The sequence below is a fragment of the Juglans microcarpa x Juglans regia genome, chromosome 1S, assembly GCF_004785595.1.
Source record: "Juglans microcarpa x Juglans regia isolate MS1-56 chromosome 1S, Jm3101_v1.0, whole genome shotgun sequence".
Lineage (NCBI taxonomy): Eukaryota > Viridiplantae > Streptophyta > Magnoliopsida > Fagales > Juglandaceae > Juglans > Juglans microcarpa x Juglans regia.
In genome coordinates, this window is record NC_054595.1 from 18,679,279 (window position 1) to 18,706,680 (window position 27,402).

Below are 27,402 nucleotides of genomic sequence, written 5' to 3' on the forward strand. Positions count from 1 at the left end.
CCAAGTAGTTAAATTCGACTCAATATATATATATATATATTATTTGGGAGAGAGGTATCTAGCTCCAGACCTCCATTTTAGAGGCTGGGAGTTATGCCAACCTAAAAGAGAAGCGTGTCATTGCAAATGATGTAAGCTTGAAATTGGTAATTTTGGTTCATCCCCTTCCAAAAATACACGGAGGTAAATAGAGAAATAAAATTGTAATCTTACATCTATAGCACAGGTTTGCCTAACCTCGTTAGGTGGTAATTTGCAACATTATTAACTACAGAAGTTTTTAGTGTCTGGCGCTGTTTGAGCAAAGGGTGTGCTCAACAAATCTGGCACAAGAATTCTCATTTGAAACACCACCTGTGAAAACATAATAACTTGTCTACAACCATCAAACAAGGATTTCTCACTTCCTCGAGCACCAGAAACTTATGATTACATTTGTAAAATCAACTCCAATACTTGCATCAGGCAAAAAAATGGCTTCAATCACTAAGCAGAAAGAATTTAAGAGGCAAAAAGGGTGGGTTAAAAAAGATCCTGGATGTTGCATGTGACCGCTATCACCACAGAACCTAGCCTTTGCAAATTAACGCTTCAAATGGTCAGCTCACTCTTGTATGGTATATACAAGTTACCACTCCAGACTTGTATGCTGCCTGGGATGCCACTCCTAAATCAGCTCACCAGGATACCCTTGATCCTTCATTTGAACGAACCAGAAAGATCCTTGATATAAGTGAAGGCATCTCTTCCAAAGGGCAAAGGCTACCAATTTCATACTCATCATTCAATTGGGCACCATGCATAATCTAAAGCAACATGCTGACATTTTCAATTAGTCAGCTCTCAATCTAAGAATCTCCTTTGCAGTCCTCTGCCGAAAATATGGCATGTGTGCCTGCGGAAAAGAAACACAGATTCAGGTGCACTCATCCCCCAATGTAGATTCATTGAAGCAAGTTAACTAGGAGCAATATAAGTAGGAAATAAGAGTAATGCTACATACAGTCGTGGAGTGCGCAACCGCCGTGCAACCAGTTTGAAAAAAGGTGAGGTTCACTATTAAAAATTAATTTTCTTTTCATGTGGGTCTCATATTTATTCACTTTTTTCAAAGTGATTGCGCGACGCTTGCACACTCGCGATTGCAACTATCATTTCTCAAGAAATGATTATGAATTCTGCTACATACAGTCACTCTTTGTGCGCTCCATTGATGTGGTGGAACTCAGCATTTATTTTATATTAAAAAAAAAATGACGCAGTCAATCATATTAGCAAAGTGCACAAAGAGTACAAAAAAATGACTACACAGTTTTTGAATAATTTACTTATTCGGGAAAAAAATTTCAATGTGTTAATGGTTGAGGGGTTGATTTACATGCCTCAATGAATTTGGCTTTCATTGAGAGTAAAAAACTACGCTGTCCCTGGTGAAATTTCCTCCCCCCCCCCCCCCCCCCCCAAAAATAAAAAAACCATTACAGAGTTTTTGAATAATTTACTTATTCGGAAAAAAAATTTCAATGTGTTAATAGTTGAGGGGGTTGATTTACATGCCTCAATGAATTTGGCTTTCATTGAGAGTAAAAAACTACGCTCTCCCCCGTGAAATTTCCTCACCCCCGCCCCCCCTCCCCCCCCCCCCAAAAAAAGAAAAAACACCTCTCCCCCCTCCGAGAGCCCTCCTCTTCTAGATCTTAACTCTTTTCTAGTCTCTCCTCTCCCCTCTTCTTCCCCTTCTCCCTTTCCCCTTCTTTTTCTCCCATCCAGCCCCACCAGTGTCTCCCCATGTGGTAGACTGCTCCTCCCCTCCCCTTCCTCTTGCTCTCCCACTCCCTTTCTACCCTTCTTTTTATTTATGTTTTCTTTTTGTTTTGGCGGTTAGATCTATAGTAGATCTTAGCGCCCCTCCGGATCACATGGATCACCCCTATGCGACACCTCCCAAGCATAAAGCAACAAATCCATGACATTATGGTACATACAATGTCCTCACATGTCTACTGTTGAGCTCTTCTTTTGCAGGAGATTGGGGAGGAGTTACTCTGCAATGATCTCTCCGCAGACAACCCTAGTGTGACTCTACAAGCAGTCGAGCCATTGGACTGCTTCAGAAACTACAGTTCCTAGGGCCCTCTATTGGTCCATGGGCCAAGAACCATCAGACCAGACAAAATATTTGGTCAATTTCGGCAGATGAACATCATATCTTTTACCAGCACCCCTCCTATCTTTGGTTTTCAATTGATGCAATTAGGAATAAATTATATAGTAATAAATGGAGGGAGCACAACTGCTTATACAGCTGAACTCATAATGCAAGAGAAACATTTCTACAATGCGTCTTACCTGGTTGAAACAAAGGCCAATATCTCTGCTATAAAAGTCAGCATATTTGATCATAAACATCCCACAGTCAAACCTGTTAACACATAATATTCATTCAGATAAATATTTCAATAAGCAGCACTCCCACTGCATAATAAGCTCGTAATACTTTTAAGCCAGCGGCTTTCAGAAAATGCCTGAATAGCATAAAATATATGATTACAAACCCATTCTCCTGTTCAGGAAGGTCTTCAACGAATTCTTGTTTCCAGGAACTTACATCGACATCTTTTCCACTCTTATCCTTCACTTCATCCACAAAATATCTAGCCTGGAAGAATCATTAATTAACATTAGCTGCAAACCTCAATCAGTAGAACAAACTTGTTTTTCTTTAGATAACTCTAAAAAGTAAAACCATTGAGGTGAAAAGCAAACAATAAAGAAGAAAATAGCAAACGTGCACACTCTTAATATGCGCTTCTAAGAACTAACAAACTGATTATGTAATATGCCATATTAATGACAAAATCGAACTTCCAACAGTTGCTGGAGACCCATTGTGCTCATCACGACAACAATTGTCATGTTGGTGTTTTGATGCCCAAGTATAGCTAAATTTATTAAATGAAATGCTCTCTGAACTAAGTTAGCATACCTTGAGGCATCATATAATAAATAGAACCTTTAAATTGTTCCATGTAGGGACCTTTTTTGAAATTTGGTATATATCACAAGGATTTGTTTTTCGAAAAATGTACCCTAGGGAACTATTTAATATTGGGCAAAACCCCAGGATCCAATAAATGAATTTACCCCTTTTAATTTTATTTGATAATATAGACAAATGGAAAGTAGAGGACGTGACTTTATAGGACTAATTTGTGTTTAATAAAAATATAGTGAGATGGTGGTGAGACTTCATAGGAGTAAAGCTTCATGCTTTGAAAATTATATATAAATAGATAGATGATGCATCACCAATGGTTGTGGCACACAAAGTGATAATGAGATTGGTGAGATATAATTAGCATGTATAATAATGATCATGGTGGCAGCAACTGTGACAGCAGGTAAAGTTGGGCAGTGGTAATATGTAAATGTTATTGGTGGCATTTACTGGTTGCTCCTGATTTCACTATATTTTCACGTTTATAAACTACATAGAATTTTACAGCCCTATTACCTTATAAACTACTGACTTGTTTGACTGAACTGTAGCTTAGTTAAAAGAAAATCTCCACAGCTTTTTCACCATGGATGTATAGTTCTTTGACTTATTTTCCTGACATCAGGATATGAAACATAAAGCTGAACCCATGACCAAAAAGCATACCAGTACTTTCAGCACTTTGTTGTCCATCCCTCGAAGTGAATCGAGATATTGGAACTTCTCATCTTTCCTATTAATAACTGCCAAGCACCAATGTATCTCTCTGTGGATAGGGACAAATATCTGTACACAATGCCAAAATCCAATTTAAAGTTCAAAGTGGCCAATAAAACAAAATATACACAGAGAAAACAAATAAAGGCAAATAAATAATTTACTTTGTCACAATGAATGAGGCCATATCCCAATTTCCTTTGGCTTGTCCATCTTCTGACAGATTTATAATCGTATCCATTCTTCCCACTTATTAACTAGGCATTAACAATCGTGTTAGGAACAACAAAAGGCACCAATATTAGCACCGGATGAAATGAAATAAAACAATGAAAACAAATAGCAGTAGTTTTTTTAAGTAAAATAAAAAAGGGCAGCAGTAAAAGCATAAATAGGAAACATATAAAAAAGGTGGACCAATTCCTATGAATAATAGCCGCAAAAATGAAAAAAGAAAGTTTAATTTCAGAAAGAACTAAGAAGACATGCAACGCAATCAAAGTTAGAAAATATGTGATGCCCTGTACTGAGTGATTATAGGTGGTGAAAACGATCCCACGTTACTTGGGAGAAAGAATTTCTTGCTCTTTATAACGATTCCAATTGGCTCCAATTGTACCATTGACTAGTCCTTTGGAGTATGGATCCGGATGTGGTTTGGGCTCCCTTGGCGTGCTACAAATGGTATCAAAACCACTCTCAATTAGAAGTGTGGGACTTGAACCGTGCCACCTATGATGGAATGACACGACGAGGATGTCAAGAATTGAAGGGGGAGATTGTAATACCCTGTAGTGAGTGATTATAGATGGTGAATGGTGTCCCACATTACTTGCAAGGGAGAAGTTTTTGCTCTTCATAATGATTCCAACGGGCTCCAATTGTACCATAGACTAATCCTTTTGAAGTATGGGTCCAGATGTAGCTTAGACCTCCCTTGGGTCATTACAAAAAATGAAATGATTGACTACGTTTTTTGATAAGTGGATTGATTGACTATGGTTCTACCAAAATATTTGAAACACAGACACAAGCGTTACAAAGTAGGTAGCCGGAATTTCATCTTTTGATGCTCAAAAACCAGAAACTAAGACCCAAGAAAAAATCGATATGAAGACAATATCTTGAACTCCAACAACTAGAGCATAAGTAAACATACAACAGCAAGCAACGTGAAGAAAACCTTCTATAAATCTTCAGAAAAATGAATGTAAATGTTAGGTGCATCAACGAAGTCATTCGTAAAGATAAAACAAAGTTTACCCAAAGTTGAAGCAAATCGTAGGAACACCAGTAACCAACCTTTTTATAGAAAAATGTGTTGAAGAAATGGCACTTCAGATACTTTTGTGGCTCTCTATTTTCCCTCTCTTTCAGCAACTCTAGGTACACATTTATGACCTGCAAAAGAAGAAAGACCATTCATATCAATTAACTACATTACCAGCTCAGCGCAACCACCTAATTCTCATCCACTGTCACCAAATAAAAAAACCCTTCATCATTTAAATAACAAAGATATTCAAGGACTCAATGACTTGTAATAGAACATATCATTGCATTACCAATAATTACCTCATCATTTAACCATGCACCCGGTCTAAGGCACTGCAGAATTTCTCCCGTAATCTCAATATTCGAGTTTTCATGAGTGACTAACACCTTCCGCCTATACGAGTCCACTAGTGTTACAATAAGAATGACACTAATCTCAATTACAAAACATGTGCATCGAACCATACCTGTTGGAGTTAAATGCACGTTCAACTTCAGCCTCTTCTTCCTTTGTAAGAGGCAGGAAAGGTTCTCCAGGTACATCCTGCAAAACATGTAAACATAATTAAATGATTCATATCAGTATATTATTATTTCATCATAGAAAATGCACCTGATGCAATTCAGAAGCAACAAAGCTGCTTCAAAGACTATCCGTAAAGCATCTAAATATGTCGAGGTGGTGTGGCTTTGGAGTGAAGTGTGTGGCTTTGACAGTTTACTGCATCTCAAAAAGTGAGCACTTCAGTCTTGGTGAATGGCACTCACAGGGCTTTCTTTAGTAGCCTGTGTGGGTTGCGACACGGGTATCCTTTGCCTCCTCTGTTGTTTGTTATTGTTTTGGAGGCCCTTAGTAAAATGATTTCAGCATTAGTGAATGATGGTCTTTGGATGGATTTCTCAAAGGGGATGTGGAAGGACTTCTTATCTCACACCTTTTTATTTGTAAATAACCTGCTGATTTTTAGTGAGGCAAATCTTGAGCACCTTCATTCTGTTTCTTTTGATTAGTTATAAAACTTTATTTTCACTGATGAGGAACCCTAGAGACCATGCAATCGCAACATATCTTTTACCCAATTAGACCCTGGACCAGTGTAACACGCTCACATCACATGGATCAAGTAAATCATCAGACATGGCCCCTAAAAACTGTTTCTGATAGGACATGTCCCTTATTTTACACTCGTGCTTAAAATAGAGGACAGCCTTTCTATGCTTTAATGGGCTAACTTTTTCATGGTTTACTTGTATCTTTTTCTATGGATAAGTGACCCTGTTATACACACCCAGTGTACTGGGGGGTTCCTTTTGCGTTAATGAATTTTTATGACTCATGAACCCCTAGGAGTTGACTCAAGTAGAAAGGGAACTGGTCTTGGGGTATATGCTCCCCCTTGACTGCAAACAATTTCTAAAGGCCACGTCTCATCTGTAAAAAGCATGTTCCTCAGTTTTGAAGCAGTATTAGGACTGAATGTGAACTTGGCTAAATGAGTTAATCCCAATTGGCAACGTGGATGTAGGTATCTTCTTTGTCGATGACATACCTAGGCTTCCATCAAGAGCTCATTTTAAAGTACATCAATCATCAGGATGGAAGAGGTTGTATTTGTCTACAGGAGGTGTTATGCCAATGCAAGATAGGATCAATGGTAGATGTGAAATATGATAGAGCATGGGCTGGATGGAGTTCCAATGGGTGAGCGAAAGCTATGAGGTTGGACCATGGAAGAACATATAAAGGTTGGGGAGTTCTCTCAGAAAAGGAAAAATGATGTGTGAGATAGATCCAAGATAAAGTTTTCGTTTGATTTGCGGAGTGGAGATCAACCCCTTACAAAAAAGCTTTTCAGATCTATTGAACATTGCTAGGGTTAAGGAGTCATCGGTGGCAAATAACACAAATTTCAAATGGCTCTCCTCAATGGAAAGTGGACTTGTTCGAGCGACACAAGTCTAGGGGGGCCACATTAACCCCATCTTATGCTTGGTTGTGTTCTCTTAGATTGAGATAGAGCAGTGAAACCAAGCTGCGTAGGACCATATCTAAGAGAGGGATGCTTGAGGTTAAATCATTCTATAAGGTGTACGTTCCGCAAGACAATAATACTTTCCCATTAAAGACCATTTGGAGAAGTCTGTCTGTTTTAAAAGCCACTTTCTTTGTTTGGATGGTTATACAAAGGAAGATCCTTACTTTGGATAATTAAGAAACAAAAATTTAAGATGATAGAATGATATTGTATGTGTGTGAGGATTGAGAAATCCGTGGATCATCTTTTACTCCATTATGGTAACTAGCACTTTTTGACAAGCTGTTTTTAGTCCTATTGGGTTAGATTAGGCGATAGCTAGATGGATGGTAAAACTCTTAGCTTATTGCAAAGGGCGATTTAGTGCCTGTTTATGATTGCAGTGGGAAATATAGCTTATAACTTTAGGACTTATAGATTATAGCTTAACTAATAAGTTCAATTATTAATAAGTAATTTATTATTTGGAAACCATATGTTTAAAGCACTTCCAAACATGGTACATTTGTTTGAAAACAAATTTAAAAAGTGTTTTCTGATGTAAAAATGACGATTATTTGATTTTTTAAAGATTATGACTATATTCTTGAAAGTTGTAATTATCTGAAAATTGTATGGGTATTTGCGCTCATTGACAGTCTTTTTAAAATTCAAATTACGTTCCACATTATCTAAAAAAACTCGTTTGATATTATAAAAATTGCTTTAATATGTTTTTTTTTTATAAGTAAAAATATATTAATATCAATAGGCGTAACCAAGTACATTGAGTGTATACAAGAGAGAACACCTAGCCCATAATAGAGAGCCCCTAAATGAATATCACCCAAAGAGAGAGAAATTAGAATCCTATCCAATATACACCAAGCCCTATTGGGACAAAACATGCTTTAATATGTATCATCCAAACAACCTAATTTTTCCATTACAGAGCTTTTAAGGCCATTTAAACACCTTTTAAGACTCTTATCACAATCCCAAATAGGTCCTTATAAGACATCATAGTGAGGTGGTTTCATAGAAAATGGTGCCGTTTTGTTTGATGTGAGACATGAGGAGAATGAAATGATCGAAATTTTGAAGATAGAATAAGGAATACGGAGGACGTTATCGCTTTCATTATTAATTCACTTTACCAAAGAATGGCAACCCACCAATGTTTCTCTAGCTTTAACTTTGGGGATTTTCTGTCTCTTTACTTTCTCAAATTAAGTATATATGATGAATTTACTTTTAAAAAAAAAAGTATATATGATGAATAGTTTGTGTACTTGGATAACACATTTTCAATCATTAATAAAACTTGCCTTATTAAAAAGAATCTTATAATCAATAAGCAGTTTATTAGGAGAGCAAGTACAAGAATTTCACCTCCACCGGTTTCTTTGCTGGACGCAATGATTGAAACATAGACCTACGCTCTTCATTTAGCTCAATCTCAAAACTCAAGCTTCTCAACTTCGGATTCCGCCTCTCTGCAACCTCAAGTAACTTCCTGAATGCCGAGACACTCATATCACGCTCAGGATTCAGCTGCAGAGAATCCAACATTTTCTCCGCATCGTCCACTCGCAAATTATTCCCATTTGTCAAGTCTGAAACGGCTGAAGACGATGATGGCAAAAGCCCACGATCCAAAACCTTGGCATGTGCATCCTGTACATTAGCCACAACCCCATTGTCGACCTCCCTATGTTCCGACACCTCGGACCGGCCACCTCGCCCATCTTCCAGGACTTCAACTTCCTCAATACTCGAGTCTTCAGACACTCCCCCATACTTTTGATTATCCGTATCTATTTCGATCACTTCCTTCTCTTTCTCCTTTGTCAAGTACCGAATCGTTCGGAGTGCAATATTCTTCGCCTTATTGTACTTGTAACTCAAAGTACTGCCCATTTCATCAAGGGGCTCCTCCTTTATATAAATCCCACTAGTCCTCGGCCCCGAGTTCCGATTCAAACACGTTGAGGAAAACCCGTAATTGAGTATTCTACAAGGGGCGTGGACTTCTCTACCCAGCCGTGGTGTTGCTTCGGGGTACCGAGAAAGCCTTGCAACGGTGCTAATCGAGGAAACAATGGGTCGGACCGGGGTCTGATGGATGGATGAGAACCTGGGTTTCTTTGAAACGTGAAAATCTAAGGAATTCTGATAGGGATAAGTGTGATTGAAGCTCAAGCACTCGTCACCGCGCTTACGGTTGGTCGTTCGGGCACCCATTGATCGACCCGGGAATTTTATACCCTAGAAATCGCAAACCCATTTAAAGAAAACCATTGTCGGAGAGAACCACCATTTGGAATTTGGCAATTAGGGCCTTTATTTTGGGGCGGGGAACGCTATGAGCTTGCTAAACCCTAGATGAGACGCAATTGAAATCGAAATCAGTCTTTTGGGGGTCACAAGGGAGCTGGAGAGATTATTTGGAGCCAAATTGTCAAAAACTGAGGAAAAAACCGTGAATTGAGAAACTCGAAAACCCTAATAATGCATCGGAGGGAGCGGGGCTGATTTGAAACAAAAATTCTGGAAAGTGTACGCAAAAGGCAAGCAAGATCAATTTTCGGGATAAAGAAGGGAGTGAAGTTCGGGATTGTTTTGGCAAAAGAAAGCAATCGGAGAGTTGGACGGTGGTATCGGTGTCGTCTAGTCTGTTCGGATCTTTTAAGGACTCTCGGGTTGAAAATGTTCTGTTCAGATGTAAGGGTTTCTGTTTTCGCGGCACAAATGGAAAACAATCAATAAAAATTTTATTTGTAAAACAATCTTTTATGTCAAAATTTAATTTGTAAAAAAAATTAAAAATTAAAAATCTTATAAATTAAGTTTTGGCATATCGTTGACATAAAAAATATACTTTATACATCAACTTAAATAAAATAACTCAATAATCAATTTTTTTTCATTTTTATTGTAAAATAACTAAACAAGCATTAGCGATTAACGAGACACTGATTATTTGACTTATATTAAATAGCCTTAAGATTAGGTTTCGTTTGGATCTTAAATCCATCTCAACTCATTTCAATTTATCATTACAATTTTTATAAATTTCATTACAAAATATAATAAACAATTCAATTTTTTCAAATCTAAAAATAATAATAATATTAAAAAATAATATTCTAACAATATTTTATCATCTCAACTCAACTCAGTTTAACATCCAAACGCAGCCTAAGAGTGTAAAAAAAAATCAAAAAATTGATTAAACCAACTCAATTGATGGTTTCAATCTGGTTCATAACCACTTACATTTGGTATCTGTTTTTTAGAACCAAAATCAGTTCTAAACCGGTTCGGTACCAGTTTTTATATTTTAAAAATCGATTTGAACCGAACCGGACCAGTATATATATATATTTTTATTTTTATTTGTTATATTATATTATATACTAATTTGTTAATTAATATAACATAAAATTTTAATCTTATTATTCAAGTCTATTAATCTTACTAATAAGTTAGACAATACTTATATTGTACTAGTATAATTAGACACTAATAAATTAATAATTATTAATATTAAATACTAAATTCTAACATTTAAGTTTAGTATTGACAAAATTATAATACTAAATTTATGTAGTTCTACATGTGTAAAGAGTAAACCAGACCTAGGGATGTAACTGGTTCGGTTTTAGACAAATTTTGGAATCGAACCAGTATACATTGATTTTGAAAATTTGAACCAATATAAACCGATTCATCACCAAAACCAAAACTTTCGATTTTTTTGGTTTCGGTTTGATCTGGTTCGGCTTTTCAGTTTATTGTTTACACGTGTATATAAGTTTAATATTATAATTTTTCAATATTAAACTTAATTGTTAAAATTTAGTATTTATTATTAACAATTACTAATTCATTAATGTTCAATTATTCTTGTGTAGTATAAGTAATGTCTAACTTATTAGTGAAATTAATAAACTTGAATAATAAGGTTAAAATAGTATAATTAGTGTCTAATTATACTAGTATAAGCAGTGTCTAACTTACATCAAATGTTATATTAATTTTATTTTATAAGAGTAATAGACTTGAATAATAAGATCAGAATTTCATGTTATATTAATTAGCAATTTGGCATATGATATATATAATATAATATAAAAAATTAAAAATATATATACCGATCCGGTTTGGTTTAAACCAGTTATTTTAAAAACTGGTTTAGAACTGGTTTTGGTTCTTAAGAATCAGTACCACACCAAAAAATCGATTTTTAGGTTTTTTTTTTTTTTTTGTTTGACAACCCTAATCTGGTCGAATCGAAACTGATAAAGTGGTCCGTATCGATTCTTAAATTTAAAAATGATATATATGGATTCGGTTTCAAATTTTGTCCAAAATAGACTAAACTGGACCGATTATACTTAAAATGTATAAATCTTGCATATTTTCTTTAAAAAAAATAAAAAAATATCACAATATCAGTTAGTTAATGGGAAGCATAATTTGCAACAAAGAGCCTGTTCCACAGTCGATTATAATAATATCGAGGTGGTGCAGTTTGTGGCACAGGTAGATCATGCCACTTAACACCACCAACGCGTGGAAACCCACCGATACAATCTCGGGGGCATCCTTCATAGCCATTACCAGGAAATAAAACCAAGTCAAAAAAGTTATTTGATCATTTGCTTTATTAATATATTTGATTTTCATAATTTTCAATAAATTTCAGATAAATAGATACCTATGCAATTTAGTTGATTCATACTAATAAAGATGGAGTCATGGTAGCTTTTGCACTTGTCCTCTCTCTCTCTCTCTCTCTCTCTCTCTCACACAACTTTTATTGCATTTTAAATTCTATCATATTATCAGAACTCTTAGTTAACGAGTTAACGATAAGTTTAAGAGAACTGTCACAGACATAAAAAGATTATACAAAGTAAATTTATAAATTAATATAGTTTTATATAATCTACTAGATCTACTTTATAATAAAAGTAATTTTATAATGTAACGTACCACATCAAGCCACATCAGTTTATATATTTATTTTTATGTAATCACTTTGTTATTAAAATATTTTTCTAAGTTTAATCTTAATCGAAAAGTGTTATATCTAAAAAAAAAAAAAACTATAAAAGTAAATTTATAAATTAACATTACTTAATACGAGACATTGATCTATTTTACAATTAAATAAGCTTTACAATCTAACGAACTGCATATTTCAATATTTATTTGTAGACTAAACATTTCTTATTGTAATTAATCAAATATTTATCTAGTTTCATTGCCTCCTTCGGCATCACATCATCCAATAATATTCACCGTTATTCAACCATATTGGAGGAACAAATATCTTCTCTCAGGAAATGGACCGAATCCCCATACCATGAAGAACCCATGAATCCAAGATCAAAGAGTGACTATTAGATGTGTTGGCATGGAACTCCGGTCCAGCCACCTAAGGTAATTCCAAAATCATTCTTTCCCGGAGATAAATACCATACAAGTATTATCCTGACTTAGGCATCGGAAGTATCCCTATCACTTGAAGCTTTCTTTGGTTTAATGGTGCAGGTCCTTGGACACTGTTGGCAAGAGTGAGAAACACATTCGTAACAGTTGGTGCTATCTGTGGGATTGACTGAAGTAAATTCAAATTGCTCTTTGTATACCTGTCACAACGCGTTCTCAAGTGACCCAAGATCTGGAGGTCACCTTAGCAAACATGGAAGGAAGGTTCGCATAAATGGAAGAGAATTTTGGAAAGATGACCCAGGAGATGAAGACTCTCCAACATGAGAACGAAGTCCTAAAACAACGGAATGATGGTTCAAGGGAAGACGCCGCTCCAAGCCACAACGAGCGGGCCGAAGTGGAATCATAGAGCATAGGCAGGCCCCTTTTCGACGATGACAAGAAGAAAAAGATGCACCACGATTTACGCAACCTTATGAACAACTATGAAGAAATGACCAGGAGGATAGGTGGGTCCTCATCCATCGACCACCTGCTCACTAGCATGAACCTACCTTACATTGCATAAATAATGACAATGCTACTCCTACCAAAGTTTAAGGTTCCACGGGTCGAAATGTATGATGGATCGAAAGGCCTAGTCGAACACTTGGAGACGTTTAAAACCAACATGACGCTCTACGACTTTCCAAACAAGATCGTCTGTCGAGCCTTTCCCCTGACCCTCAAATGAGTAGAGAGGGGGTGGTTTGGAGCTCACCAACCGAGCTCCATAGACAGTTTCGAAGAGCTAGGCAGACAGTTATTGACCAAATTCATGGCAAATAGGAGAATGAGACAACTCGTTGCATAGCTCTTTATTGTCAAATAGAGAGAATATGAGAGCCTAAAAGCTTACCTTGCCAGGTTCAACAATGAACGCATGATGGATAATGACCAAGATAAGAAAATCATGTTGGCAGTGCTATTGGGAGGAATCTAGGCCATAAACCCCTTCATGGCCGAGTTGGTGAGAAAAACCCCAACCATGTTGCGGAAATTTATAAACAGCGGTGATGACTTCGTCAACACAGAAGATACCTTCTGAGCTTTAACCGCACCAAGAAAATCAAAGGTGGAACAGGCAGAAAGCCAATCAAGGGAACCAAAATTAGGAAAGACTAAGAAAAAGAGCAAAAGGCAAGGAAAGGCCAATACGACAGGAGGAGAGAGGGAAACACACTTTCAAGAATCCTGAGTACTAGGGCGACGTATTCTAGCATGAATGTGCAAACCAGGGATGGAGAAAGAACCTGAGGCGACAACGGTCATGCTCAAAGAACCTGTCGGTATTGCTCACAACATCGAAGGGAACTAGGTAGAAAACTGTCACTTCTTGAAGTGGAGGATTGAGGAAATGCAAGAGAATGGGTGGTAGAGTGGTTGGTTGCCTAGAATTCCTTTCCCCCAAGGCGAACGGACGAAAAGAGGCAAGAATGACAGCAAAGGCCCCCACTGGAGGGAGAGTTTTAAAAGAAGGAGAACCTAGCGAGAGAGCCCCATGAGAACCCCTAGCCAAAGCCTAGAAGGGAACAACACCCCCTTGGCCAAATCTGCATGATCGCAGGAGGCAGTTCAACATCATCCAAGAGGAGGGCCTATGCACAAAGAGCAAGGCATGAGGAAGTCTTTAGCATCAGGAGGCCGACTAAGCAAGCAATAGCCTGAACAACAGTCGTCATCTCTTTCAACGACGACGACTATAATGGGTAATCTACCTGCACAACAACGCGTTAGCAGTAATAATGTGCGTAGCCAATTTCACCACCCAAAGAATATTGGTCGACAACATCAGTCAGCCGACATCTTTTTTTGGATGCCTTTGTGAAGACGACCAAGGCCAGTTGCGCCCAGCACCACTTCACTAAAAGGGTTCTCGATAGAAACGGTACAACCAATGAGCTCCATCAGCTTACAAGCATCTGTGGGGGTCGGGCCACACACGACCACCACCACGACTGATGTTTTGGTAGTCAAGTCTCAATCATCCTACAACGCCATCATCGGGTGACCGACCTTGAATGACCTGAAGTTTATCACCTCAATGTATCATCTGAAGAGGAAGTTCCCTAATGAGGCAAGTGTCGGAAAGGTGGGCGGCAAGCAAGCGTTATGTAACAACCTGTCCCAATAATTTTAAAGTCGAAATATTGATAATTTTTATTGGACATAAATTATGTTTAATGGGTCATAGTGGATAAGCTTACGAGCAATAAATTATTGAAATTGATTATGAGTTTTAATTAGACTCAATAACTAGGTTAAATCACATTTATTATTTATTGAACGAGTTAAACTCATTTTAGAATTTAAAGATTGACCATAAGAAATTTTTTCAATTTAAAATCATCACTGATTGAAGTCTCATATGCAGTTTCAGTCAATGTCAATCATATATTGAATGAACTACTAGATCATGCTTTTAAATTCAAACTTTCTTCTTGAATGATCGGGACCGAGTCAAACTCAAACTTGAACTCGTCATCACCCTCTCCCAAATCTCTCTATAAATATCTTCACTTCCGTATATTATTTAGAAAAACCATAAACCTCCGTAAATGCCAAACTCATGATACTCAATCCAGCACCGTGCATGTCCCACGTTCACCACACCAATAACCGACTGTCTCATTCTTCTCACAGCATCCCTTACGTTTTCTCTCTCTTTCTAGTTCACGTGATCGGTTTCATGCCGAAAATATTGGATTAACACTGCGAGGTAAATAGTTTGATCATAAATTAGGATTAGTACACATTAGCTAGTTATATATATTATTATTAAATCCAATTCTTTGAAAGTCAGTGTTTATATACTACACATGTCATGATATTTGCAAGCATATCTTTCATCATGTTTCATTCTGAATATTATAATTATATCTTCTATATATATAAGTGGCTATTTAACGAAGCTTAACGGAAATTCTTGTTTTAACGAAATTACAGTAATTTCCGTTAAGTTTCCGTTTTGATGCCCTCTCGATTAAGCCATACCTCTCTCGACAGAAACCAAAGCCTCTCTCGACAGAAACCAGACCCTCTCTCTCTAGAAACTCGTTCGTTCGAATCCAGCTGGGGGAAGGGGAGCTTCGGCTTCTTCTTCCTCTTCCCCTCCTCCTTCTCCCCACCGGCCCTTCATCTTCAGTGGTTTTGTTGAGTTTTTTTTTTTTTTTAGGTTTTTGGCCGAATAAAGGGGGTAGCCGTTTCGGCTCCTCCGGTGACCATCGTCCAACACGCACACCACCGGGAGAAGCCTCACCGGGAGAAGCCTCATCCGCCGATCTGGGTTTACATTTTTGTTTCAGTCCAAACATCTGGGCTCTTGCGAAATGTATCTGTCTTGATTTTGAAGTTCTTGTAGATCTCTTGCATATCGGACTCGTTCAGATAGCGAATGATTTGAATCTCTTCTTGGTTGTTTGTTCTCTCCTTTCTATTTCTCGATAATCTTTTGGTTTGGATCTAGGTATAGTTCTTTTTTTTTTTTTTTTTTGTCTGTATAATATGCATATCAGTTGGAATAGTTTTTTTTTTCCTTTCTTATCGTGTTTCCGTTTGTTAAAACCCTAAAGTTCTTTTCTTTATTTCTTATTTCTCTTCTTTTCTCTATTTCCTTATTTCTCCTCCGTGCCGCACCCCACCATGAGCCCCCTCTCCTCGGTGGATGTTTATTTTGTGATTTTTTACCCTTCTGTGTTACTCTGTGTTTCTTTTCTTAGTGCATGCTTCTTTTTTTATTTTTTTAAACTCTTCTGTCTCAGTCGATTTTGAAATAGGAGTTTTATTTATTTTTACATGTCACCGCATTGTTGTGTTATTATTTTTTCAATTTAATTGATCTGATTTATTGGTGTGTTTCTTGCAGGAAGTTTCGAGTTTCTGGTTTGCAGTTCAGTTGCTTTGAGGTTTGTATATGACTCTAATTTTTTCATTCAATCTGTATATTGTTTTTGAGTTTTGAGTATGTATTGTGGAATATATATATATATTTTGTACCCTTCTGTTTTTAGGCTTTTAGTTCTTTTTTTTTTTAGTTAAAAAAAATGAAAAAATCAGATCAGTTGCTTTTCTGGTTTGTATGATTGCAGGAAGTTTCGAGATTCTGGTTTGCAGGTCTTTGTATGGTACCGGTTGTTTTTCGTTCATTTCTTTAGGATTTTAGTTTTTTATTTTTCCATTAGAACTCAAGAATTTTATTGAAAACAGAGTAATGCTTCTTTCTCATTAGCTAAAAACTAATTGGACTCGGAAATAATTTTCTTTTGTGGGTCATACATAGGCCCATACATAGAAATTTGACTTGGGTTTAGCATTAAGTAATTATTTTCTAATTTTTAAAAATCATCCAAGAAAAGCATGTATATAAAAATCGCCCAGCAAACAGGTTTGGGCTGTTTGCTTTGTGGGTTGGCCTGTTTGGTTTAAAATTTGTATGGATATGAAGTTGGATGATGTGCGGTTTTTTTTTTATTTTTTTACATATCTATACATAGAAATTTGAATTGGGTTTAGCATTGAGTAATTATTTCCTAAATTTTTAAAAATCATCCAACAAAAGCATGTATATAAAAATCGCCCATCACTCTTACTTATCAAAAAAAAAAAAAAAAAAACGCCCAGCAAACAGGTTTGGGTTGTTTGCTTTTAGGGTTGGCCTGTTTCGTTTAAAATTTGTATGGATCTAAAGTTGGATGATCTGCAGTTTTTTTTTTGTTTACATGTGATTGATGTGTGACATATCTGTCTGACCTATCTATACATAGAAATTTGACTTGGATTTAGCATTAAGTAATTATTTCCTCATTTTTAAAAATCATCCAAGAAAAGCGTGTATATAAAAATCGCCGAGCAAACAAGGTTGGGCTGTTTGCTTTGAGGGTTGGCCTGTTTCGCTTAAAATTTATATGGATCTGAAGTTGGATGATGGGCATCTTTTCTTTCTTTTACATGTTATTGTTATGTGACATATCTGGCAACGAAAAAAAAAGGGAAGTAAAAAAATGTTTTTTTTTTAATGTTATTCTGTTTCTTTTTTCGTTGATTTACTGCTGGTTGTTTAGTGGTTTTTAATGTTTATTGTTGATTTTGATCATCTTGTGTTCTTATAGATGCCTTTTCTTTGTCTCTATCTAACTGAACACTACTACTTTAAGAACAGGCATCTATAACAACACAAGATTCTTTTAAATACTTATTTTAAATACTTGCATAACACTTTCCATTTAGAACTTCGTATATATTGTATATTCTGTTTGAACACAGTAGTGTTCTTAAACACAGTATCGACCAAGCCAAAAAAATAATATAAAATAGAATAACAAATAGCTTAAAAATTTGAAAAAATAAATGTTATAACAAACGACGTGATGAAATAAACATACACTTACAACGATAAGAAACAGAAACGTCCAGTTCTGAAAGTTCTCAACCAACAAGATCTGAAAATAAACCACTAAAAATAACTCATAGATAATACTAAGCAATAATCAATGAACCAAAAAAAAAAAAAGTAAGTCAGAAAACGCTATATTAAACAACCATTAGAAAATATTACACTAAACAATCATGCACTCACGGTGGTTGAACAACAGAAAGTTCCAGTTTTTTAAATCTCCAGCTAAGAACACTTTAGAAGAACTGGAAAAGAAGCTGAAAAGTAATCACCTATAAAAATTAGCAGTAAACATTATAAACCAGTAGAAAGAGAGATGAGAAGTAAAAATCAACAGGAAAAAAAGAAGTCAAAAAATACTACAATGGCTGAGCTTTGTTAAAACTCTTCAGTGTCATAGTAATTCATTATAGAGCAAATAAATTCATGCTAAAGTCGTCCTTTGATGATCTCGAAAGGCTTGCTTGACTTTTTCATTGGGAGGTTTTCAATCTTTACAGTAGTGAATTATATGCACTTGGTCTGCACCATTAGATCATATGTGTTCGAGGTTGATAACTTTCATCAGTAGCACAGCTAATTCTAGGTTTCAGGCTTTTTTAGCCTTTTCATTTTTAGTTAGACGACCAATTTGGTCATTTATGTTTTGGCCCTGAGGACGCTCTCTCTCTCTCTCTCTCTCTCTCTCTCTCTCTAATTTTGGAAGCTGACATTCTTCTTTTTCTCAATTTTTCTGTTGTTTATAATCCTAATTATTTTTGGGATATTTTCTGCAGCCGCAAATCGAAAGCGGTGATAAAAGTAAGTTTTTCAAATTCATCCCATTTGCTATGATTGGATTTCAGTTTTACGCATCTTATTCTTGATATATATTTGTAAAAGTCTTTGTTTCAGTTATAATGCCCCCTTCAGCTCTGGACCGCCTAGGTTAGTTCGTCTAATTTAACCTCTAATATGCAGTCTTATACTTGCGCTTAATGTAGTTTGTACTCAAGATATCAACAATGCTAAATGTGGATAAAAAACTTGCAGCATCTTTACATATTGATTATCCAATGTTGTTTGAACTTCGGAATGATGCTGCTGAGCGGATTTCTCATTGTGGGGTTCTTGAGTTCATTGCAGAAGAAGGCATGATCTATATGCCTTATTGGGTGGGGATTCAAAATCGTTTTCTATTATTTGCTTGGTAAATTTACTATTAAAGATGTTTTCTGTCATTTTTTTATTCCTTTTATGTTTGTATTATTTCTATATAGATGATGGAGAACATGCTCTTACAAGAGGGGGACATTGTTCGTGTAAAAAATATGACTCTTCCGAAGGGAACCTATGTCAAGTTGCAACCCAACACAAAGGACTTTTTGGATATCTCTAACCCAGAAGCTATGTGAGTTGCTGAGTTTTTTGTTATATGATATTAGTTAGTGCATATTTGGTATTTTGAGTCCGCTGTACTTTTTTTTGGGCAAAGAAAGGGATTCATGCAGTTGATCTGATTGATTATGAATGTATGCATCCATCATCCCTTGTCCTGGTTTTGACACATTTATGATATTCCATATTATGATAGCTCAATTACTACTCTGAACTAAAAGGTCCACTGTCGATTCTCTATGGAAGAACGGAGTTAAAATGAAGGACCCTTGTAAGCTAGAAGAAGAATATAAACAACTTATTAAAATAATAATACATGCTACTTTATTGTTCTCTCCTTGTCATGCCCAACCCTTGTTCCACAGTGTAATATGTATGTGGTCTATCCATGTAGCCTATATGCATGCACTGATTCAACATGCAGAGCAGAAAAAGTAGACAAAAAACATAAAAATGTTGAACTGACACATTTGGCAAAATATAAAGGATAAAAATAATAAACCCAAATAAAAAGCATACAACGAAAAAGCATGAAAATGGTGGACTGACAGAACTGTCAAAACTTAAAGGAGAAAAATAATAAACCCAAAATAACCTAATACTCAATGGATAAAGATGTGAAAAACTGCAAAACTAATTAAAGGAGATTTGTCATTTCTATTTTTGTCACGGTGTCAAATCATAGTTTACTTCAGACTTAAAAAAGTTAAAATTTTTAGTATTATAGGAATAATGTGTAGTAGTGTGTGTGTCTATATATATATATATATATATATATATATATTTGTCATTGCTCAGCTTGCTTTTTCAAGATTTTTTTTATATAAATACTTGTCATAATTTTTAAACTGTTATATTGAGTTTAATTATTTTATATACTTGGTGATTGTCTTTCTTATGAATCTTATGTTGCTACTTCCATCTCTTGCAAAAGTGCTATCTTATAATTAGTTTAGCATAATACTACTTCCCAGCTTGTATAGAATATAGTAACTGCACACACTCGTAACTATTGCATCAATTACTATAAAAAAAGAAATGGTACAAAAGGATCTCTCAGTCTCCACGATAACTTTTGTGAAAGAAATAGTATCAGAGGAGTTCTGCACCATTACTTAACCATGGGAATGGGTCAAATCAATGACTTATGAATGAAGGTGAGGGTGTACACAGCATCTCAAGTGGAAGAAGAGTTGGAAGTTGTAAAGAGGGACTACTTGCAGGCAACAGTCGGCTTTACCAAGACAAATAAATTCATTATCCCCAAGGTACAAGATTGGTATCTACTTGACTATGCTAAGGATTTGGAGTCATTGCTGGATTGGGTCTGCTTGCAACTACCGGATGAACTTCGTAGCGAAGCAGTCAAATGTCTTGAGAGAAGAGGAAGAGAACCCTTATCACAATTAGTACAAGTAAATGCCATATGATTTCAGTTTCAGGCTACTTTTATATGGATGAGAATTTTTCTCTCTCTTGGTCAGAGTCTGTCTAGCGTCACCAATTTTGGATGTGGTGGGGGTTGTGTATTGATAGTCACAAGTGGAAGCGTATACATATCAGATGTAGCATATATAATTTGTTAATGTCTGGCGAAATACTGTTATTATTAACAAATTAAATGGGTTGGGACTTGGGAGTGTGGTGTTTGGTTCATTATTTGGGAAAGAGTAAATGAATGTGATCAATTCTTTAATGTTTTTCATTTTCATTTTCATTTTCTTTTTTGAGATTTTATTTTTTATCAACTTCCTCAATTCTTGACATAATTAATGTTGAGCATTTTGTGAACAGGGGTGGATGAGGCACTTTATAAAATTTATTTTTATTTTTTATTCTCATTCGACAATATTGGGATAGTAGTGTGCATACTTCCTAATCTTCGGGTGTGAAGGTGTGGTAACCTATTTCAAGAATTTAAACGTGCGAGGAGATGTAGATGTAGAACCCAATTGATTTGGGACATTACCCGTGAAAGGAGGTATTTTCCTTCATCTTGAATCTTCAGTTAGCTGTTTTTTAACAAATAACTATTTTCATAAAACTAGGCAAACGTGCTTTGCACGTTGTTCCCGCCTAGTATATATATTATACATCTCATGCATCTCATATTACATAAAAGACGCAAGTTTTCATAAGATTAAATGTAAGATAAGTTTAGAACAGTTAATCAGATGGTCATTTAGATGCATGGTATCAATACAATTTATGGGTGAATGTGTAAGCTACGGAGCTAAGCGTGGTCCACCATAGTATGCTAGAATACTATTAGTAGCTCCATTTGCGACCGCGGGATGTGGGGTTAGTGCACAACCTTGCATGAATAGTTAAGTGTGTGGGCCATTATGATAAGTAAGTTAAAGTAAGATAAGCCAAGATAAGTCATGCATATCATACCATACATATGAACAATTATAATTTTAAGTTTTCAACATGAAATATTTTATGAAAAATCTTGTGTTAAATATATTTATGTTATGATGGCGTCTTACTATATCATCGACTCATTTTAATTTGTTTTATATTTTTAAACCACCCCATGTTAGAATATTTATGAAGGTAAAGTAGCAGGACGAAACTTAGTCCAGGAAGGTGTGAAAATAGCCTAGATCAAGTACAAAGATTTTAAATTATGATTTTTTTATGGCACGAACTTTGAGAAATTTTAATAAATACTTTCGTGCACTCTTATTTACGATTTTAGTATTTTAATTCAAAATGACTCTATTTATTATAAGGAATCTTTGTACTTAGCACTCCTTTTAGAAAAAATAAATAAATAAATTTTTAAGTCAGATTCACTAGTAGCACTCCGGTTCCCGTGATTTTCTAAAAAAAATGTCTTTCTTTACTTTGGGGAGAGGGGTGTTACACATTAGCAAGAGAATGCTATGTATAAGAACTTAGGGACGAGGAAAAAGGATGTGAAGGTAGATGAACCATCCGAGCTCGACGAACGAGCGCCACCCGAGCTCATCGAATGCGAGGTCAAGACCCAAGATGAGTGAAATTTGAAACAAGGCAAGGTCAATAAACCTCTTGAGCTAGTCGCATTGAACAAGGCTCGCTTGGAAGCAACGATGAGAATTTGCACCAAACTGAAGCCCAAAATAATACAACAGTTGAAACAGTTACTCACTGAGCACAGGGACATCTTCACTTGGAGCTATAAGGACATGGCTGGAATCGACACGAAGGTGATTGAACATCGCCTATGGACCCTGAGGTAAAAAAAGTTCGAGCAAAAAGGAAGAGTCTTACCACGGAAAAGTACGTCGCGATAGCGGAGGAGTTCGAACACTTCTTAGCCGGGAAGCCCACTATCCCGAATGGCTCTCCAATGTCGTCTTGGTCAAGAAGGCAAACGGCAAGTGGAAGATGTGCGTTGACCTCACAGACCAAGCATGCCTAAAGGATAGATTTCCCCTTCCCCACATCGATCTAATCGTAGACTCGACAGTAGACCACCGGATGCTGAGTTTTATGGACGCTATTCTGGAAGATAAAATCAAATCTGGATGAGCCAAGGTGATCAAGTAAAGATCATCTTCATAACAAACTAGAGGTTGTATTGCTACCAAGTGATACCCTTCAGATAAAAAAATGTCGTCGCTACCAACCAAAGGTTGGTGAATTAGATGTTCAAAGAGAAAATTAGCCAAAATATGAAAATATACGTGGATGATCTATTGGTTACGAGTAAGAATCCTGAACAACATATACTAGACTTGCGGGAAGCCTTTGGTGTACTGGGGCGATATAAAATGAAGCTCAACCTGACCAAGTGAGCTTTCAAAGTTGGGTTGAGTAAGTTCCTAGGCTTCATTGTATTAGAGAGAGGAATCAAAGCCAACCCAAAGATGATTTAGGCAATCATTGACATGAAGTCACTCAAAAACCTGAACAAGGTGTAAAAGTTGACAGGAAGAATGGTGACGTTCAACAAGTTCATGTCCATTCTTATGTATTCTGCGGAAGATCCATGAATGAGATGACAAATGCAAAAGGGTGTTCGTCCAGCTAAAGGGGTATTTGTTGAATCCTCTACTCTTGAGCCAAACCAGAGAAAGGGAAACCCTGTATTCGTATATAATAGTTTCACTGGAAGTTGTGTCGGCTGCCTTGGTTCTAGAAGAAGAGAAGGTACAAATATCTTTTTATTACACAAGCTGAGCCTTGAGAGAAGCTAAAATCAAATATCCCAAAGTAGACATGTTGGCATTTGCACTAGTGGTAGCCGCTCGTCGATTAATACCTTATTTCCAGGCACATCCAATAAAAAGGTTTAATGAAAGCACCATTAAAAAGATATTGCGGCGGCCGGACACATCGGGCCGCCTAATGAATTGGTCAATTAAGCTAAGTGAGTTCGATCTCGATTATCTTCCCTGGACCACAGTAAAGGGGCAGTTATTAGCAAACTTTATAATTGATTTTATCAACTTTTTTGAAGAAGTGCCAAGAACCCTGGTCGACAAGTCTTGACAAATCTACGTCGATGGCTTCTCTTGCCACATTGGCGAGGGAGCAGTTCACATGTAGTAGCAAGTGACAACGAAGAAAGTTATCAACAACGAAGCAAAGTACAAGGCTATATTGGCAGAACTCGCCATGGTGGAGACCATGGGCGCCAATGAAGTCGATATGAAGGCAAACTTTGAAGTAGTGGTCAACCAAGTAATAGGGGAATACCTAGCGAAGGGCGAAAGACTCAAGAAGTATATGCCGCAAGTATGGGAGAGGCGTGATTGTTTACAGTATTCCCATATTAGTTGAAGGGTAATGTTAGATATAGTTACAGGTTGTGCAAGCAACACTCCTTTTGAAAAAAAGTGGGATCCACTATTAAAAAATTAATTATTTTTATATAAGTCACATATTTTCTCAATTTTTTCAAAATAAGTGCGCGGTGCTTGCGCACTCTATAACTGCAAATATCATTTATCTAAAATACATCAATTTATAAATTTCATTTTTATGGTATCTTTTTATAGGCCTAGCACCCGAGACCTCGAGTTCAAGACTTATTTTGGCGAGATGCATCTCAGGAGGGGCGTGGAGAAGTCTCGCTTATACAACACTCCGTCCACCAATGTGAATTGGGCCACTCTATTCTTCACATTTCTCGCCTCCCATTTGTTATCAAGAAGCTTCCCCATGGATAGGAATTTGGTCACATCCAATGCCTATTCATGGATTTCTGATCTTACCTCCAAGACTTTTAGCCCAACAATGGGGATTCATATCGTCTTGATGGTCACTTTCCAAGGTAGAATTGTGTTGTCCACGTTTGACACGAACCGTGCCAATTTATCAGCCTTCAAGTTGTCCTCCTGAGGAATTTGACTAAGAGAAATTATATTTGCAATCTTAGAATATACAAGTGTCATGCACTCCTTTTGAAAAAAAGTGGGTAAATCTAAAACTCACATGAAAATTTATTTTTTTAATAGTAAACCCCACTATTTCAAAGAGAGTGGACGGTGCTTCCTTATCGTAAGATTGTATCTAACATTACTATTTATCAAATTAACTCAATTTGTAAATTTATCTTTGTAAAATTTTTTTATAAATTAATTTTCTTTTTATTCTACGCAGCTGGTAAAATTGACTTTTTTTTTCTAATCAAGCATATTATAAAATAATTTTTTGTATTCCAGAATGGAGTGGAATTAGGCTTTCAATGGATGTAATTACTGATTGGGCACGAGAAAAGGGTGAAAAAATCAAGGCCGCCTTAAAAGGTGACAGATGTCAGGATCAACGGCCCTTGATTGCTCAACAGATAGTCAAAACCAAAATGCAGCGCGTCCAAACAGACTCAAATGTTGCCAGTGCAGAATAACCCTGCCGCATGTAACCGTTGCCGAAAGAGGCCAACGTCTCTTTTCCAAAACTTTTTCAAAATTTGAATTTAAACGAAAAATGCAAGGATGGATTTTCTTACGCTACTTTCCCCTGCTAGATCAGAACCCCACCCCCAACCCACCTCCGGGGAAGCCCTTTAAATCACACTCTTTCATTCCCACCTGCCCCTTATCGATTTCTCTTTCACAATGGCGTTAAGACCAATTGATAATGCTCTCCCAACAACACCAGAAAGGCCCAAAAAGCAAGCCAAGGTCGTGGTTCCGATTCAAAAACAATCTGATTCTGCTGTGAAGGACGAAAACAAGCCACCGTCTGCTGATCCCGTCGTTGATTATGTTTTGTCTGAGAATCTGAAGGTCATACCAGATCCTGAAACCAAGATCCAAGTAGGTCCTCTGTTTCAAAAGGCGGTCCTTCGGACATTTTACACACAGAAATTCTTATTATGATACGCGTTTGTTGTTCAGTCGTTTTTGTGTGTGTTAAGTAACTTTCGATTGATTGGAAATGCAGAGCTTGATTGAAGGGCTAGATTCAAAGGATTGGACAAAAGTCTGCGAGTACCTGAATAATGCCAGGCGGTTTGCACTGTATCATTCCACTCTCTTGCTTCCGCTCTTGTAAGATATTTCTCCTCATTTTGTTTCTTACCCCGTTCAATGCTAAGTGGGTAAATGAATGTGTCATCGCGTATGGTATCCATTTTTCTGTTGTCGAGATGGGATTTGCTAACATGGATGGTGTGCACAGAGAAAAAGTAGTGCTGGTGCTGGTGAAGGCGATGAAGAATCCAAGAAGCGCTTTGTGCAAGACCTCAATCATGGCTTCATCTGATATTTTCAACGCTTTTGGTGACAAGTTGCTCGACTCCTTCCCCTCTGAGGCGTTTGACCACTTGGTATGTATCCACTTTTTTCAATTTAATTTCACGTGTAGGTAAAGGATTGGACAAAAGGAATGTATAATGATTAATAATTTTATTTTTATTTTTTTTTTATATATTTTTTTTTATCTGTGGTGGGTTTACAGTTGCTGCAGTTGATACTGAAAGCGTCCCAAGACAAACGGTTTGTGTGTGAAGAAGCAGACAAGGCATTGAACGCAATGGTTAAGGCAATGACTCCTCTGCCTCTGTTTAATAAGCTCCGGGCATATGTTAGCCATGGTAACTTTAGAGTCAGAGCCAAGGCTGCCATTTCTCTTTCAAACTGTGTCTCCAAGATGGTAAATTTGCCACTTAACACTATATTAAGCTAGGCTTCCTTGTTTCTTGTGTGGTAATTTTGTGCAGCTTTTCAAGTTGTAAATATGAAAGCAAGTTATAAAATTGGTGTGGTCTAAATGGCAGGAACTGGAAGGAATGAAAGAGGTTGGATTGGTGGCATTGGTTCAAATGGCAGCAGACTTGCTGAAAGATAGGCTGCCTGAGGCAAGAGAAGCCGCGAGAAGTATTGTGATTTCGATATATGAGGCGTTTACAGAAAATGAAGAGCTGAAGCATGAGGCATGGCAAACCTTTTGCCTGTCTAATTTAACACCCATTCATGCGCAGTCCATGCTCAAGATTATCCCTTCTCAATAGATAATGGTGCCGGTCGCAGTCTTGTCACAATACAATGAAAGTGAAGATGTCCCATTTGTTTCCTGTAAAATGCTGCCTGCCTTTTACATATGGAAAGATGTTGTGACACGTTTTTATGTAGTTTTCAATAACTTATTGTGTCCACTTGATTTATGTAGTTTCTACATGGAATATTGAAACTTGTATGAATGTCGTTTTTCACATTCGACACTAAAAAAATAGCCGCTTGGTATAAATTAATTTCAAAACAAACGGAGATCACAATAAAAACCAAATTAGTATCAAGAATATAATACAAATAATTAAATTTATCTACTCTCGTGAGCTTAAGTTTTTGGAACAAGTAATTTCACATGATATCACATGGTCTAAATTTCAAATCCTGACTACACTCTACTACCACAAGAGAGAACTGCAGGCTATCTTTTCCAAAAGCAGAAGTGCCACTATCAAATTCCCTTGACCAGCGAAGGTAGAATAAGGCACAGATGGAGGAAAACATAGTGAAGAGGCCCGGAGCGATGGAGCCCCCGGCCAACGCTCCTGGACCAAGGTCAACATCCCCCAGCAGCCATAAAATACCCTTCTCAGGTGTGGAATGCGCACAAAAGCATAAGGTATGAAGTCAAAGATCAAGGAATTCAAGTAATTATTATATCTATCCTTATTGATA

The 27,402-nt window shown here is 36.6% G+C and overlaps 3 protein-coding genes across 3 annotated transcripts; 2 read left to right on the plus strand and 1 right to left on the minus strand.

Moving 5' to 3' along the window:
- Positions 1–618: 618 nt before the first annotated feature.
- Positions 619–9,785, minus strand: LOC121246706 (ubiquitin-like-specific protease ESD4). The gene is made up of 9 exons (XM_041144945.1): positions 8,398–9,785; positions 5,458–5,534; positions 5,291–5,384; positions 5,018–5,116; positions 3,880–3,972; positions 3,665–3,784; positions 2,556–2,659; positions 2,350–2,422; positions 619–895 (listed from the first exon to the last, which is right to left on the minus strand). The coding sequence occupies exons 1-9, from the start codon at positions 9,247–9,249 to the stop codon at positions 833–835; spliced, it is 1,575 nt and encodes a 524-aa protein (XP_041000879.1). The 5' UTR covers positions 9,250–9,785; the 3' UTR covers positions 619–832.
- A 3,962-nt stretch (positions 9,786–13,747) lies between these two features.
- On the plus strand, positions 13,748–19,293 carry LOC121247373 (ubiquitin fusion degradation protein 1 homolog). The gene is made up of 8 exons (XM_041145735.1): positions 13,748–13,796; positions 15,683–15,793; positions 16,373–16,412; positions 16,596–16,620; positions 18,676–18,700; positions 18,794–18,826; positions 18,932–19,053; positions 19,159–19,293. Exons 1-8 carry the CDS (start codon positions 13,748–13,750, stop codon positions 19,291–19,293), a joined length of 540 nt encoding a protein of 179 aa, XP_041001669.1.
- A 5,926-nt stretch (positions 19,294–25,219) lies between these two features.
- LOC121246707 (TOG array regulator of axonemal microtubules protein 1) lies at positions 25,220–26,820 on the plus strand. The gene is made up of 5 exons (XM_041144946.1): positions 25,220–25,533; positions 25,661–25,767; positions 25,898–26,045; positions 26,177–26,371; positions 26,496–26,820. Exons 1-5 carry the CDS (start codon positions 25,333–25,335, stop codon positions 26,727–26,729), a joined length of 885 nt encoding a protein of 294 aa, XP_041000880.1. The 5' UTR covers positions 25,220–25,332; the 3' UTR covers positions 26,730–26,820.
- The last annotated feature ends 582 nt before the right edge of the window (positions 26,821–27,402 follow it).